Below are 13,695 nucleotides of genomic sequence, written 5' to 3' on the forward strand. Positions count from 1 at the left end.
CCAAAAAAAAAAAAAAAAAAAACCACGAAAGAAAGAACGGAAAAGAAAAAAAGAGAAGAAAAGAGAAGAAAAACCTTTCTCAGACAAGACTTTTAATCCTCCACAATTTTACTTTTGGGTTGAGTTCAACAAGCTTCCCGGAGCTCGACACAAGTAGTCACGATCATGAACCTAACCACGCTTCCCCCCTGCAGTCAATTTCCTATTGTTCTATTTAAAAGAGGGGAAAGATACAGATGAAATGAGAAATAGCTTGATCCTGGCTAGTTGCAAAACGACAGCAGTTTTTGAAGCTCTAAAGGAAGGGTAGCACTGACCACAGACGCGTGTGGCGCTGTCCATTCCTTGGTGCTGAATACTACACACGGGGTTATTTCCAGCCAGCTCAAGCCCTCAGTATCAAAATAGGCTCAGCTACGGTAGACTGAATTCATTTCCGGGGGATAGGAGGTGGGGTGGGGTGCGAGGGGGTCATTTAGACTTTTGCTTTTTCTCTTTCCAGGAAAAAAACATTCTTCCACAAAGTGACACTGTGCATTTTATGGAATAATAATGGCACAGCTTCAGTTCAACACCAAAGTGAAGACCTCTACTGAAGAAAAAAGGAAAGTTCAGAGTTAATAAACCTGCTTTTTCTCTTCCTGAGTTAACACAACAGGTTTTGGGTTCCTAGACCCCCTTGTTGATGGATAAATGAAATAATTTTCTGTTAAAAAATCACGTCACTAATCATTTTCAGATAAGCACAGTAAAAAAGGGGTGATGCTAGGCTTTGCAATATCTGGAATAGAATTCTAGAATTCTAGATATTGTTTTACTGAGTTGAGAAACAGAGGAGAGGAGGAAGTAAACTTGCTTTTTAAGATGGTTTCAATGGTTTAAAAAATATTTTTAAAAGTATTGCTTTAACAATGTCTTCCAGACATGCTCATTTTCTTAGGCAATTTAAATCAGAATCTAGGCAATAGGAGCTTTTCTCCTTTCTGCTCTACCAGCCTCTGTCCAATTTCGGATTTAAAACTGCTGTTCTTCCTACCAAGTGCTGATGTCCAGAGGGCTATTATTAAGAATCCACCCCTTGCCCTCCTCCCAACCCATGAGATAATTAAGTAAATATAAAGAAAACGGACAGAAGGGAGGGAAAGTGTGCTTAACTCCCAGCCTTTGGTTCTTAGTAGTTACATTTAAATGGGGGCACTTCTCTTTGAGAAGTGAAGGTGTTTCTCATAGCTACAGAATTTACAGTCAGTCAGGGAGCCGACTTAACTGATCCCAGCAAACGGTTCCTTCCTTTTCTTAATCCTTCGCTGCTTATTTTAGCCGCTTCTCCACCCCGCCGGGAATACCATCCAGATCTTAGTCCAGGTAGATCTGACGTCAAGAGATGGCTTTCGTCGATTTGACGTGTAAACACTCATTTCCATTCCGGCTAGGAAGGGCTGGGGCTCCACTCAGCCGGGAGACCAAAGAGCGCTCGCCACCGCCCAGCCTCTACTCGCGCGCCTCCTATCTCCTAGCAGAGCAACCCCGAGCGAGAAGTGGTCTAGAGTCCGAGGGTGAAAAGGGCGAGTCTTTCTGGCTTTTCTTCTTTCTTGCTTCTTGTCTTGCTTCTTTTCCTCGTCTCCTTCGACTTGTGTGAGAGCGAGTGTGTGAGCCATGGAGCGAAGAGCCTGGACTCTGCAGTGTACTGCTTTCGCTCTCTTTTGCGCTTGGTATGCATTGAACAGTGTAAAAGCTAAGAGGCAGTTTGTGAATGAATGGGCAGCGGAGATCCCCGGGGGACCGGAGGCAGCTTCAGCCATAGCCGAGGAGCTGGGCTATGACCTTTTGGGTCAGGTAAGAGTTTGCACTTTCCAGAAACTTTCTGGGGCCCAAGGGGACTGGCGGGACTGAAGCGCGATCTCCCAAGTGGGAGCCCCAAGTCGCACTCTCCTGAACCCATTGGCAAAGAGCCGGAGCTTCTGCAGCTCTCGCCCCTGGCGCGCTTGGAGAAAGAAGGCTTGCATTATTTATTGTTTGGGCTGGAAGCAGCCAGGCAGAACGAAGCCGCTGCAGCGGGGTAGAGCCTATTCTTGCTGCCGTCCGCTTTGGCATTTAAATCCATTCCCGCGTGGTTTGGGAGACAAATCCCTCCACACTTGTTCACCGAACTTGAGATGCACGCGGGCTCTTACCGACCAAGCGCCCCCGGGAGAGGCTTACTGCTCTTGCCCCCTGGGACTCAGCTGGTCTCTGCGTCAGGATCCGGCTGTTTCCTTTTTTTCAATATGGCAGCATCAGATCCAAGTCCTGATGCATGGGGTCAAGCAAGCTTGGTGATATCCGCCGGCAGCCTTTCAGGCACGCTCAGGGAGTTGGGAGAACGCCTGCGGCAGAGACTCGAGACCTAGAGGCTGGGGGCCTGCGGAATAGCCTGGGGAGCCGGTGGGAGAAGAGGTAGGTGAAAGACAGGGGACCAACTCTCCGCGCCTCTACTGGGAGGTCCGAGTCTTCACGGGGAACTTGTAAAGTCCGAGCTTCACAACTTTGCTGGGTCAGTCTCCCTTGACATTTTGGTCAAGCTGCCAAAATGACTGTGGGGAAAAGTTATCTTTTTTTCTTGTTCTTCAGCCAAATGCCTAATAGCTTCCCTGAGGATTTCAGCCTGTGATAAAAACTTGCCTGTCCAAGTGACAGCTGGTTTAATAGCTGGGGGGAAGGGTAGGGCGTAAAGCATTATGAGAGTGACAGTTTAGGTGTGGGATTTCCGGGGAATCCCAGGGAGCGTGATTTCTAATCTAAGCTTTCATTTTCTTTGGCTTAGAATCAAGCCCTCTCCCCTTGCCTTGGAAGTGTGCTTTCAAAGCGGGGGAGGAGGGAGTTGTAAAACATTTTGGCGCGGTTTTTCTTTTTCTGGAGGTGGTTTTAGAGAGGCCGCTGAAGTCATGGATGAGTAATCGTAATCGGTGTAGGCGTTGGCGAATCCATAGATCAAATCTGCTGGGGAATACGACTGTCCTTGCCAGAGGCTTCATTCTCCAATTTTATGAGCTAAATTGTCTTTAAAGTGCCCAGCAGAAAAGTCAATACGCAGATTGACTTCTCCATGTCCTAGTAGCAGACCAAGACTTTTTGCTTTTGCCCAGACTCTGTTCTGTGCCAGGCTCCATGTTAGGGGCTGAGGAATAATAGGAAAAGAAACTTTCAAAGAATCAAGAATCTAGAGGAGACCGTTTAGGAACAAATAATTGGAACTGCATGTAACTGATGGAGAAGTTGCACCTGGATTCTTAACATTTGTTGATGGAGGGATTGAAGATGGAAGGGAATTGGGGAGGAGTGAAAAAATGACTGCCCAGTGGAGGAAACATTTTTGAACAGAGTTTAGGAAGACTCAAAAGTTGCCAGGAGAACATGTTGAGATTGGAGAGGCACTCAAGGCATAGAAACCAGATTGTGGCAAACCAAGAAGATACAAATAAAGCAGCTTAGAAGAAACAGCAGGGAATTGTTGGCATCTTAAAACAGAGTGCAAGCAGTAGGTGGAATTGTACTGGTAGTTACTGTGGACATTATGGAAATCTTGTGCATCCTATGGGAGGTAGCTGGGGACTTAATCCTATATCCTCTGGGCAGTTAAAGAGCACTGGTAACTATGTGGAAAAAGATTGGGTAACAGTAAAAAAAAAAATCCCTTTTTTCTTTACTCACTGTTAGCTCCACACATACATCCTAACCTGGACCATTCATTATGGGAATTGCTTTCAAAATTATAAATCCCAAAACCAAACAACAACAAATCAGCATTCTTGGTAGGATCTCCAAAGAAAGGATGGAATAGTCACAAGAAGCTTTAAGAAATAGAGGGGGGAAAAATCTACATTGACATATGATTTGCATATGCTATATTTTCTCCAGCCTCTTCCAGATAAAATGGTATTACTAAAAACATTAAAAAAAAATAATTCTTTGTGAAAGACAGTGCTTTCTTGATTCTGTTTATTTCTCCCTTTGTTTACAGTAATTTAGCATCACTATCCTAAGCTCCTGAAGGTCTCAGGATAAAGCTAGAATTAAAGAGGTGACCAGAAGCAAAACCAGTTGATAGCAGAAAAAGAGCTAAGCATTGGTGATCTTTTTGTATGGCTACTCTTCCCTCTTCCCAACTCCATATATGGAAAGCCTTGAACTAGTGTAAAGTCAAATAGTCTCCACTAGTAGCTTATAACAATTATGGCTATAGATTCAATAGCTATATTTTACAACAACAACAAATCATTTTAGCTGGATGTAACACTGACCATATATAGTATTCAAAGGGTTTACCAGATTTCCACAAATTATTCTTCTCTGACAGGATAAATTTGATAAAATGGGTATTTTTTTTTAAAAGAAATGTCTATCTACACAATATTGTCTCACACCAAAACAAGTGTAGTTCCTCTGAAATCTGTGAAAAAGAAGTATCACCAGTGCCCAAATATACTATGAGCTCAAGCGATAATATTGTGAGCTCCTCTCACTCAACACAATGACAAGAGAGGGAAGGCTTCTATCAGTGTTTTCCTCATAAAGAAAAAAAAAAGTTAACTTCAAGCACACTGAATGAGCTTAATAAAAATTGCCTGTCTCTAAGTTACTTGGGTTACAAGCTAACCCATATGTACTTATTTTGGAAAGTGAATTTTTATTTTATTTTTCTTTCATAGATTGGATCACTTGAAAATCACTACTTATTCAAACATAAAAACCATCCCCGAAGGTCTCGAAGGAGTGCTTTTCATATTACTAAGAGATTATCTGATGATGATCGTGTAAGTGTTGTGCATTTGTCTTCAAACTGGTAACCTGACTTACCTGTTTAATGATTTCCGACAAGAGCAAAAAGCACTTTGCAAATATGAATATTTTTTATTGTGATCACAAATATTTATCTGTAGTGCTTCTTGTTGTTTCCATAGGGTTATGATTGCACATTATTAAAACTGGATTGGATAGACTGAGTTACATAAAATTTATGTACTATACATATTTGATATATTAATATATTAAATCATATTTTATTTTATTTTAATTTATTCAATTTAATTACATTTAATATATATAATATGTTTAAAACACTAACTCACAAATCTAGTCTAAGAGTATGAAAATGAATGGTGAAAATTAGATGGCAGCTCTAATAAAAATGTTTGCCAATACAATCAATTAACAACCTGTTATTATATGCCTATTATGTACCAAGCACTTTGATATCCAATGTGGGGATGCCAAAGAAATGTAATACATGATCATTGATTTTAATAACATTTCAGAATAACTGAAAACACATTCTGCCATGTCTTTGATTTCATTATATGGAGAACTAGTGTTTATGAGGGCACTTTAAATCCATGCCTTCATAGCCAAATGTTTCCACAAGTATTATATTGTTTCACTGAAAGCATTTGATTTCTTTTTATCCTGGTTTGTATATATATTCAATGATTAGGCAAGAGCAGGAAATGTCTAGAATGAGTCTAGGTAAATAGTGTGAGGATGATTTGAATGTATACCTAATGTACCTAATGATTTTTGAAGTCTGTTTTCAAGGTCAGCAAACATATCAATAGAAATGTTGACTATATCAGGAGCATCGAAATTTGCATATAGTGTTGCATTTTCTCAAGAATGTGCTATACTGGTAGAAATGTAACCTGGCTGGCCTGTTTTCTGTTATTATGATATCTGTTGTCTAGTACACTCTAGAGAATTACGGAAGCTTTGTGAGAGATAGAATACATCCGTTCAACTTGCTAGAAAGAAAATAAAAGTACAGAAAGGTGATAGAACTGTTGAAAGTACATGGAATTTATAAACCCTGTGAGATAATTTGCTATTTTATTTGTTCTGAAACTGATAGAATTTTAAAAGGAAGAATAAAAAGACAAATTATGAGGGTAAGGAATGACTGGGCCTGGGTTACCAGCAACCACACCTGGGCAAAGAATGCTGTGTGAGTACATTGTATAGCGACCCACAGCTCCTATGCACCTAAGGCTAGCCTTTACTAAGGTTAATGGCTAGATGTGTGAGACCAATTCAAAGGCTCAACATTACTTGAAAGGGTTCTTGTCCAGTGAAGTCTTCCTTTTGCCATCCCAGAGCAGATGACTCATTGTATGGGCTCTGTAAAGTAGGACAACTTCCAAGACTCTGGCTAAGCTTAGTCCTTGGGCATAGCAAGAAAGAGATTTCCTTGTCTGCCTAAATGCATTCCTGACATTAATGCACAAGAAGTCAAACTAACTCCCTTCTCATATTCACAGAAGAAAATTGGACAGAGTGGAGCATACCTGTTATTATTACTGCAAGTGTCTCACTAAAGTGAACAGATAGCCCAGTTCTATTGGGCTATTTAGATATTGTTTAATAGTTGATTTGGAGGGGAATATCTCAGAAATAATGAAGGAAAGCTAAGAATTTAGTCTGCAATATAACTTCATAAAAAAGGGAGTGTATATAATATTATGAAAAATTATCCACAGAATAACTTTATTTTAGGAAAAATCCTAGAACCCATAGAAGCCAGTAGTGGAAAGTTGGACTAGATGATCTTTAATGCTCTTCCCATATCAAAAGGATTATTTATAATTAAGTACATGCTACCTATTATGTACATAATAGAAAGACACCACCAATTTCTTCTATTCCATTTGTGCTGTTCTTATAGAGATTAATATGGGATTTGGAGTTAATGACATTAATCATAACACTATTTCCAACAATTGGATGTTTATCTGATCAGATGGCAGAGTACCTCTTCTTATATTCTATTTTTTTTAAAAAATTGCTTTTGATTTTCATTTTATTGCCTTCTTTTCGATGGAGGATAATATTCTTTCAAATTAGCCCTCTGTAATGCAGCAATAGGCTATCGTTACAAGTCTTTTAATGAAATTTCCAACTGTAAGTGACTCTCTTCATCAAAGACTAGTACTTGTTTCCTAGCAGCCAGCTTCCAAAGACCAACTCAGATGACAGGCAGTATATTCCAAGCATTGAGGTATTTTAAACCAAAACAATTAAGCTTGAACATACAGACTCTTTAAAAATAAATCACAGTGACTAATTTCTAGCTTTCAAGTACCTCCCAATATTTATTATAGGTTTGCAGTAGATTTTTCTAATTACAAATTCAGGACAGTCTTAGTGGATAGTTTTATTCTTTAGCTGCAAATTATGGTTTAGTTTTTATTTTTGATTCTGACTCATGTCAGATTGTTCTCACATTAAAAACATCCCACCAGACACTGGACTATCATCAACGTGTATGACAGAGAGAATGTTTTGGGTAGGAAACAGTCATGTTGCCCAGCGAAATAAGAGCATGGTATTACTTCATAATGAATATAACCATAAGGCAGTCCCTCTCCCTCAGGGTCTCAAGTATAACAGGATTATGCCATAAATGTGGGAAAGGTAATTTTTGTATTGTCAAATCTCTGTGCATAATACATGAGACTAAATTAATGGTAAGTGTGCATGGTCAGTAGTACTCATTCATCACCCTGGATCTGTTTCTCATATTAAATACTCTTAAGCAGGAGGCAGAAGCACAGGGGAGCCAGAGTTTCAGATTTGCAAAGACAAAGCACCTTTCTTGTCATGCATAACATTTGCAACTTCTACCTTTTGCATGTAAAGAAAGAGAAATTAAGCTGTAAGAGCACCTTAACAGCAGTCGCTGGAATCTCTTAGCCTGTTGACTCATTCCATGAAAATGGACAAATTTTCAGCTACAAAACTCTGAGATCTCAATAAAAAATGGGTATTATGGTCCATTTGCTGATGAAAGCAGTCTGAACTTTTACTTCCACTGGAATCACAGCGTAAATAATTTGAGGGAATCATCACTTCACTGACTCCTTCTCCTCCCCCTAAAGGTACAGTTTACTGTAATAGAGGAAATGTTCATCTCCTACTGCCCAGTGGGCAATCCTGTCTTCTCACTGAGCTGCCAGTGTTATCTGTAGTCAAATGAAAACATTTTAGAGCTGCCTCACCTCTGATGGGGAGGGTACTGTAACTAGTTAAAGGGAAGATGGTTACACAAAGGTGGGTATCTGAGTGCTGATTTTCTTGCTATGAATATTTATTTTAACTCCTTGTAGGTGATATGGGCTGAACAACAATATGAAAAAGAGAGAAGTAAGCGTTCAGTTCTAAGAGACTCAGCACTAAATCTCTTCAATGATCCGATGTGGAATCAGCAGTGGTACTTGGTAAGTACTTCCAAAAAGACTGTATAGGACCTGGGATACTTATTTTATTAAATCTGCACAATAGATTTTTTTAATGATGGGGAATTCATCAGAAGGCTATGTTACCTGGAAATTAGGGCTGATGGGAACTTCCATCATCTGGATCTCCCGTTTTACTAGGTGAAAGTGTCTGAAACACAGATATTTAGCTGCTATGAAAGCTATGATCTTTGAAAGCTGCTATGAAAGAGAAGAAAGTTTGCTACTTTCTTCTCTTAAGCTTATCTGGAGTAAATGCAGAATTGTGTCTTGCAAGTTAAGGGTTCAAAAACAGTAATCGTGGCAAAAATCACATTTGGTCAAAGTTACTCTTGAGAACCTTTAAATCATCCAAAAGGTAGAGTGAACATGATTCATTATATATGGTCCTGAGTGGCAATTCTTACATGCTAACAAGTGAGAATTTCTGAGCTAAGCTAAAGGAAAGAATACAAGGAGACAAAAGACATCTACATGCAGATGTATAGACTTATAAACTGTTTTGCTTTTAAGATACCAAATCTTCATTGGTATGTGAGTGTTGAGTAGAGAAATTTTAAGTGTTCTTTCTTACCTGCAGAATATTCTCCCTTCTGTTTTAATATTAAGACTCTACAGCAGTCATACATATTGATAGAAGTGTTCTTTTGTTGAGAGTATTATAAAATATAAGTTTTCATGACAACTATAAGCTAAGGTTACACATCCTTTTTGCATAAAAGATGGGAGAAGGGATCAATTCTTCTTGACATTCTCTTAACCTAGGTAGTACTTGCTCATTGCAGTGAAAGAAACTCATTAACATCTGTGTATTGACTATGCCAAATACTATCCTAAGTGTTTGACATGAATTAACTCCTTTAATTCTCACATTATATTGTAGATACGATGCTTATACCCATTTAGCAGATGAAGAAACAGAGACAAGGGCAAGTTGAGTAACTTGCCAAAATCATATGGCTACCAGTGGTGGGGCCATAATTCATGGCTCCAGAGGCCATACTCTTAATGACCACACCATATGATTGTTCTTGCAATTGACACAGAGGTCTTCTTCTCTGGCTTTGTCCAAAAATCTATCTGTAGTTCCAACCTCCTGTGATTCAGCTTTGTATTGGCCTAGTAAGAGTTTTCCCCTCCTTCTTTCTGAGGAGCATCAGCCAGGGCACAATTCATTCAGACATTTTTTGACTGTTATTATTTATAAATTTTTTACTGTCCCCTTCACCAGAAACCTGGCACTTTTCTAAAACATCTCCCTTATATGCTTTCCCAAGCTCATATCTCTATTCCCTTCCTGTCCAGCTGTTCTCCCTTATAGTCCCATACACTGTAACTATCAGAAAATTTATCTGAAAAAAGAAAACTCCACATCTCCTCTCATAGATACTTACCCTCTAAATCACTCATACTTGGAAAGAGGCAATTAAATTGCAAGTCCTGGTGAGACAGCAGCCTCCTGGGCATTCCAGGTTCTGCTTTTTCTTTCCGAAAAGTTATTAAAACATCCGTGAATAACTGTCAAACAAACAATGTAAAGTAGGTTCAGTGTGGCAAGGGAAGCTCAGGATTTGGGGAGAGATGGAAATATGGGACATCACATAAAACTTTGGTAGATAAAAAACCTGAGCATATCATTATAAATGAATGAAACTTAGGGATCAACTTCTTAGAAGCCATGTATCTCAGTGAGAAGGGGCACAGGGTGATTCATCCTTTCGAATGATTTTTCCATTAGAACAATTGGGAAAAGAACAGCACTCTTATGATTCACTTGCCCTACCATCAACTTTATTTTTTTATTTCACCTAATTGCATTCTTTCTAAAAGTAGAGTGACCCTAGGAAAAAGAAAGATGGGTCTTCGGACTAGAGCTTCAGTTTTCATTTTGCAGTAAGCAAATCATGATTTTACCAATTCTTTGTTTTTCTTTACCAGCAAGATACTAGGATGACTGCATCCCTGCCCAAGCTGGATCTCCATGTGATACCTGTTTGGCAAAAAGGCATCACAGGCAAAGGAGTTGTTATCACAGTACTGGATGATGGTTTGGAGTGGAATCACACAGACATCTATGCCAATTATGTGAGTCTGGGCCCTCCCATGACTGCAACTTAGGGAGCTGTCTACACAGACACATAGTTAAGGCTTTCCTTTCCTCAAGTGGAAGACTTCTCGGATACTGGCCCTAGGAACTATGGGCCAAGGTTTTGCTATTTCCCTCACCCTCCTGCCAGTACATATGAACTTTTTTTTGTGTGAGTAGGCACTTAAAGAATTCAGTGGAGCCAAGGATTGTACAAAAGCTTGTGTGCTGGGGAGGGAGAAGGCACCTATACAAATCAAATTATTAAAAGCCATTCACACTCTATATCACTCAGTATCTAGGGCATTAAAGCAATCAAATAAAGAATAATGCCTTAGATCATTTTTCACAGTCTTCTTCCTCACTCACATCCTTTATAGGTGAATATCTCTAACATTATACAATTATGTGAATGTGATTCCTTCCATGCAAATTCAAATAATGCAAAAATGGCTCTCAGAGAAGAGAAAAGTTTATCTTAAATGGAAAATAAGTAAATGAAAACTATTTACTTAATTGTTAAGTTCTAAGTGATATCTTAGGTCTTTAGATCAGTGTTTCATCTTTAAAATTGTCCCATGTGTTTCTCTCACCCTTTCCATTCATTCAAAATTCTCCAGCTAAAGAGCAAAGGAAAATTAAAGGAAAAGAAAGGAAGAAAAAGATTAGTAGAAAGTAGGAATTATTAAAAGATATGGAAAGTGTAGAGAAGAGGCTATAGTGGTAGTAGAATTCCTACATGGGAGATGTTTAAGTGTAGCAATCTGATTGGAAAAGGAGGTGGGACCTAGAAGCATGCCTTAAATTTCAAGCACACTTTATTCAAGTTAGATGCTTAGAGTAATTGGGAAGGCTGAAGAGATCACTGTGGACCTGAGCTCCACCCCACGGTCACCTATTTGTACCTGTAATCATAAGAAAGATGAGTATCCAAGTGTTGCTAACTAGCTCTGTAGTTAGTTGTCATTCAACTTCTCTGGGTCTCAGTGTTCTCACTTAAAAAATGAGGCAGTTGAAATAAGTTAACTCTGATTCCTTCGGTTGTAATATACTATGAGCTTAATGAGCTACAGGTTTGGTGACATTCAGTGCTAATTGTATGCTTGCTCACTCTTCTGTGTATATCATCTTTGCCTAGTTTATAGGTATAATGAATGATCAGAAACTGGGTCAGAAATTCTGAAATGCAGAATTTGAGCTATCAGCCAGGATGGAAGGGGTAGAGGGCTTGGGAGGTGTTAACTTTTTTTAATGATGCTACAGGATTATTTTTTATTCTCTTTAGGATCCAGAGGCTAGCTATGATTTTAATGATAATGACCATGATCCATTTCCCCGTTATGATCCCACAAATGAGAACAAGTGAGTAAATGTGGATGGGGGGGGTAGAGGGGGGAAAAAGTACTTTAAAATGCTTTTATCTCATTTGAGAAAATTATACAATAAATATGAACCATATTTCAGCTCTCAGAAAAGTTTTCATGCATACCAATCCATATCATAATATTTTGTTCCTTTTAAAACAGAAACCAATGCTTCTATTTTTATATTTCTTTTGGCTTACAGGACCATAGTTCAATTAAACTTTCTTCTTATGTTGCAAATGCTCACCTCAAATGGCACTGAATAGTTATGGCTTTAGAAAGAATGTTTGGGTCATAAAGAGTAAAATCCTCCAGCCTACCCTCCCTAACCCCATCAATGAATGCTTTACTATTTGCAACATGTTTGATGTTAGTTGTGAAAATAAAAATAGAAGACAAAGATAACAATTCCCCATGACTTCTTTTAGTGGCCACAGCCATGCTCGTCAGTTCCCTCAGAAAAGCATATCAGACAACAAAAGCCAGATATCAGACAACAGAAATACACTCTGAGGCCTGGCTCTCAAATCCAACACGTTTTCTGGGGCATTGGACTAGTCAGTAACCTTTCCCAGAGTTTCTGCTGCAGATTCTAAAGCTAAAGGGAAGGGAAAGACAATTACCTTCTGACTCCTAAAATAATTCTCTGTAGCAGTCACAATGTGATGAGGGAGTCCAAGAGCCAGACCTGCCAAAGCAAGAGGCCAGATAAAACCCAGAGCCAGGAGACTTTCTAACCTTCTTTCCTAGCTGCAAAGAAACAACACCCTCTAGCCACGTGGCCTCAGATGTCCATGGCCATGTGAGAACTCATCTTTGCACATGTTATCTTCATAACTTCAGGAAAACTTTCACACTTTCTTCTTCATTTGCTCCACGGAGAAGAGACTTGCACAAAAATAGATCAAAGCCAAGGCAAAATCAGGGCTTGTTGCTACAAATGGGATGGAAAGATGCTACATAAAGTGGTTCTTTTTTCTCTCTGTATGGCTTTCTTTCTTTTGGACTATTACCCAACTTGGGTCAATTGAGCTCTCTCTCACTTGCTCTCTTTCTCCCTCTTTCCCTCTTTCTTTAGCTCTTATTCTCACTCAAAATTCCTATGTGGCTGGTGCAGTAATGTTGATCTAAAGTTTTTCTTTGGATGATCCCCTTTCCAGAAGTGCAACAAACACCAGGAAGAGAGCTGAGGCTCATGGACTTGGCCTCAACTTCTGGGTGTATATTTCCTCCTTGGAGAAAAGGGGAAACTTGGGGAAGGTTCCAAGATATTGCTTCTTTCAGTACCATTTACTTCCAGGGTTTATTTCTTAAAGGTGCTAACTGCAAATAATGCTGAAAACTTAAAATATTCCCATCTCAATACAACAGGAACCACAATGGGTGCCCTCAGAAGAAAGTGAGATATCTCAGGAACTTATGGCAGGGACCCCAGACAAACTTGGAGCTATATTTCTGAGCCAGGACAGTATAGGGCCAGGAGAAATATGTGCTCTTTTGGAGCATGATCTTGTAATATTAGCCTGGCTGGTGGTCATTGCTTTGCCAATTATCAGTATAGAAAGTGACCTTTAGGAAATCACTTACCTCTCTCTGCCTCTATTTTGCACTTTTATCTCCCCAAATGGGTGATAATGCACTTGCTCTCCACTCTCCTGAAAGGAACTTCCTGAGGAAATGAACAATAGCTTCTTGGAAGAAAGGGGCACCCTTCTTAGAATGAAGTAAAAATGACAACTCTCCTTCCACCCCCTTGGCCAAGACCAAAAGAGAAATCTTCTCTCAGCCATATGGGTGCAGCTGAGGAGACTGTTAGCTGGAAGTGTCAGCCTTCTTCCTAGGCAGCATACTCTAGGTCTGGCCCCATGATCCAATATGGATGATAAATTGTGTAGTGGCTGCATGATAGCTGAATACTTGGTGAAATGATATTCTCTAGAGTTTCTCTACTCATGAGAAGAGGGACTCAGATTGCCCTTTCCCC

General features: G+C 39.5%; 1 protein-coding gene across 1 annotated transcript in view; it reads left to right on the forward strand.

Moving 5' to 3' along the window:
• The first annotated feature begins 1,215 nt into the window (after positions 1–1,215).
• The window catches only part of PCSK1 (proprotein convertase subtilisin/kexin type 1), a 44,544-nt gene continuing 32,064 nt past the window's right edge, over positions 1,216–13,695 (forward strand). The window contains exons 1-5 of the mRNA XM_040448114.1: positions 1,216–1,836; positions 4,689–4,793; positions 8,133–8,243; positions 10,200–10,346; positions 11,633–11,709. Coding sequence (XP_040304048.1) covers positions 1,657–1,836; positions 4,689–4,793; positions 8,133–8,243; positions 10,200–10,346; positions 11,633–11,709 — 620 coding nt within the window. The 5' untranslated portion in view covers positions 1,216–1,656. The remainder of the gene's footprint in view (positions 1,837–4,688; positions 4,794–8,132; positions 8,244–10,199; positions 10,347–11,632; positions 11,710–13,695) is intronic.

Source organism: Herpailurus yagouaroundi, unplaced genomic scaffold (assembly GCF_014898765.1).
Source record: "Herpailurus yagouaroundi ecotype Mexico unplaced genomic scaffold, PumYag 29, whole genome shotgun sequence".
Classification (NCBI taxonomy): domain Eukaryota; kingdom Metazoa; phylum Chordata; class Mammalia; order Carnivora; family Felidae; genus Herpailurus; species Herpailurus yagouaroundi.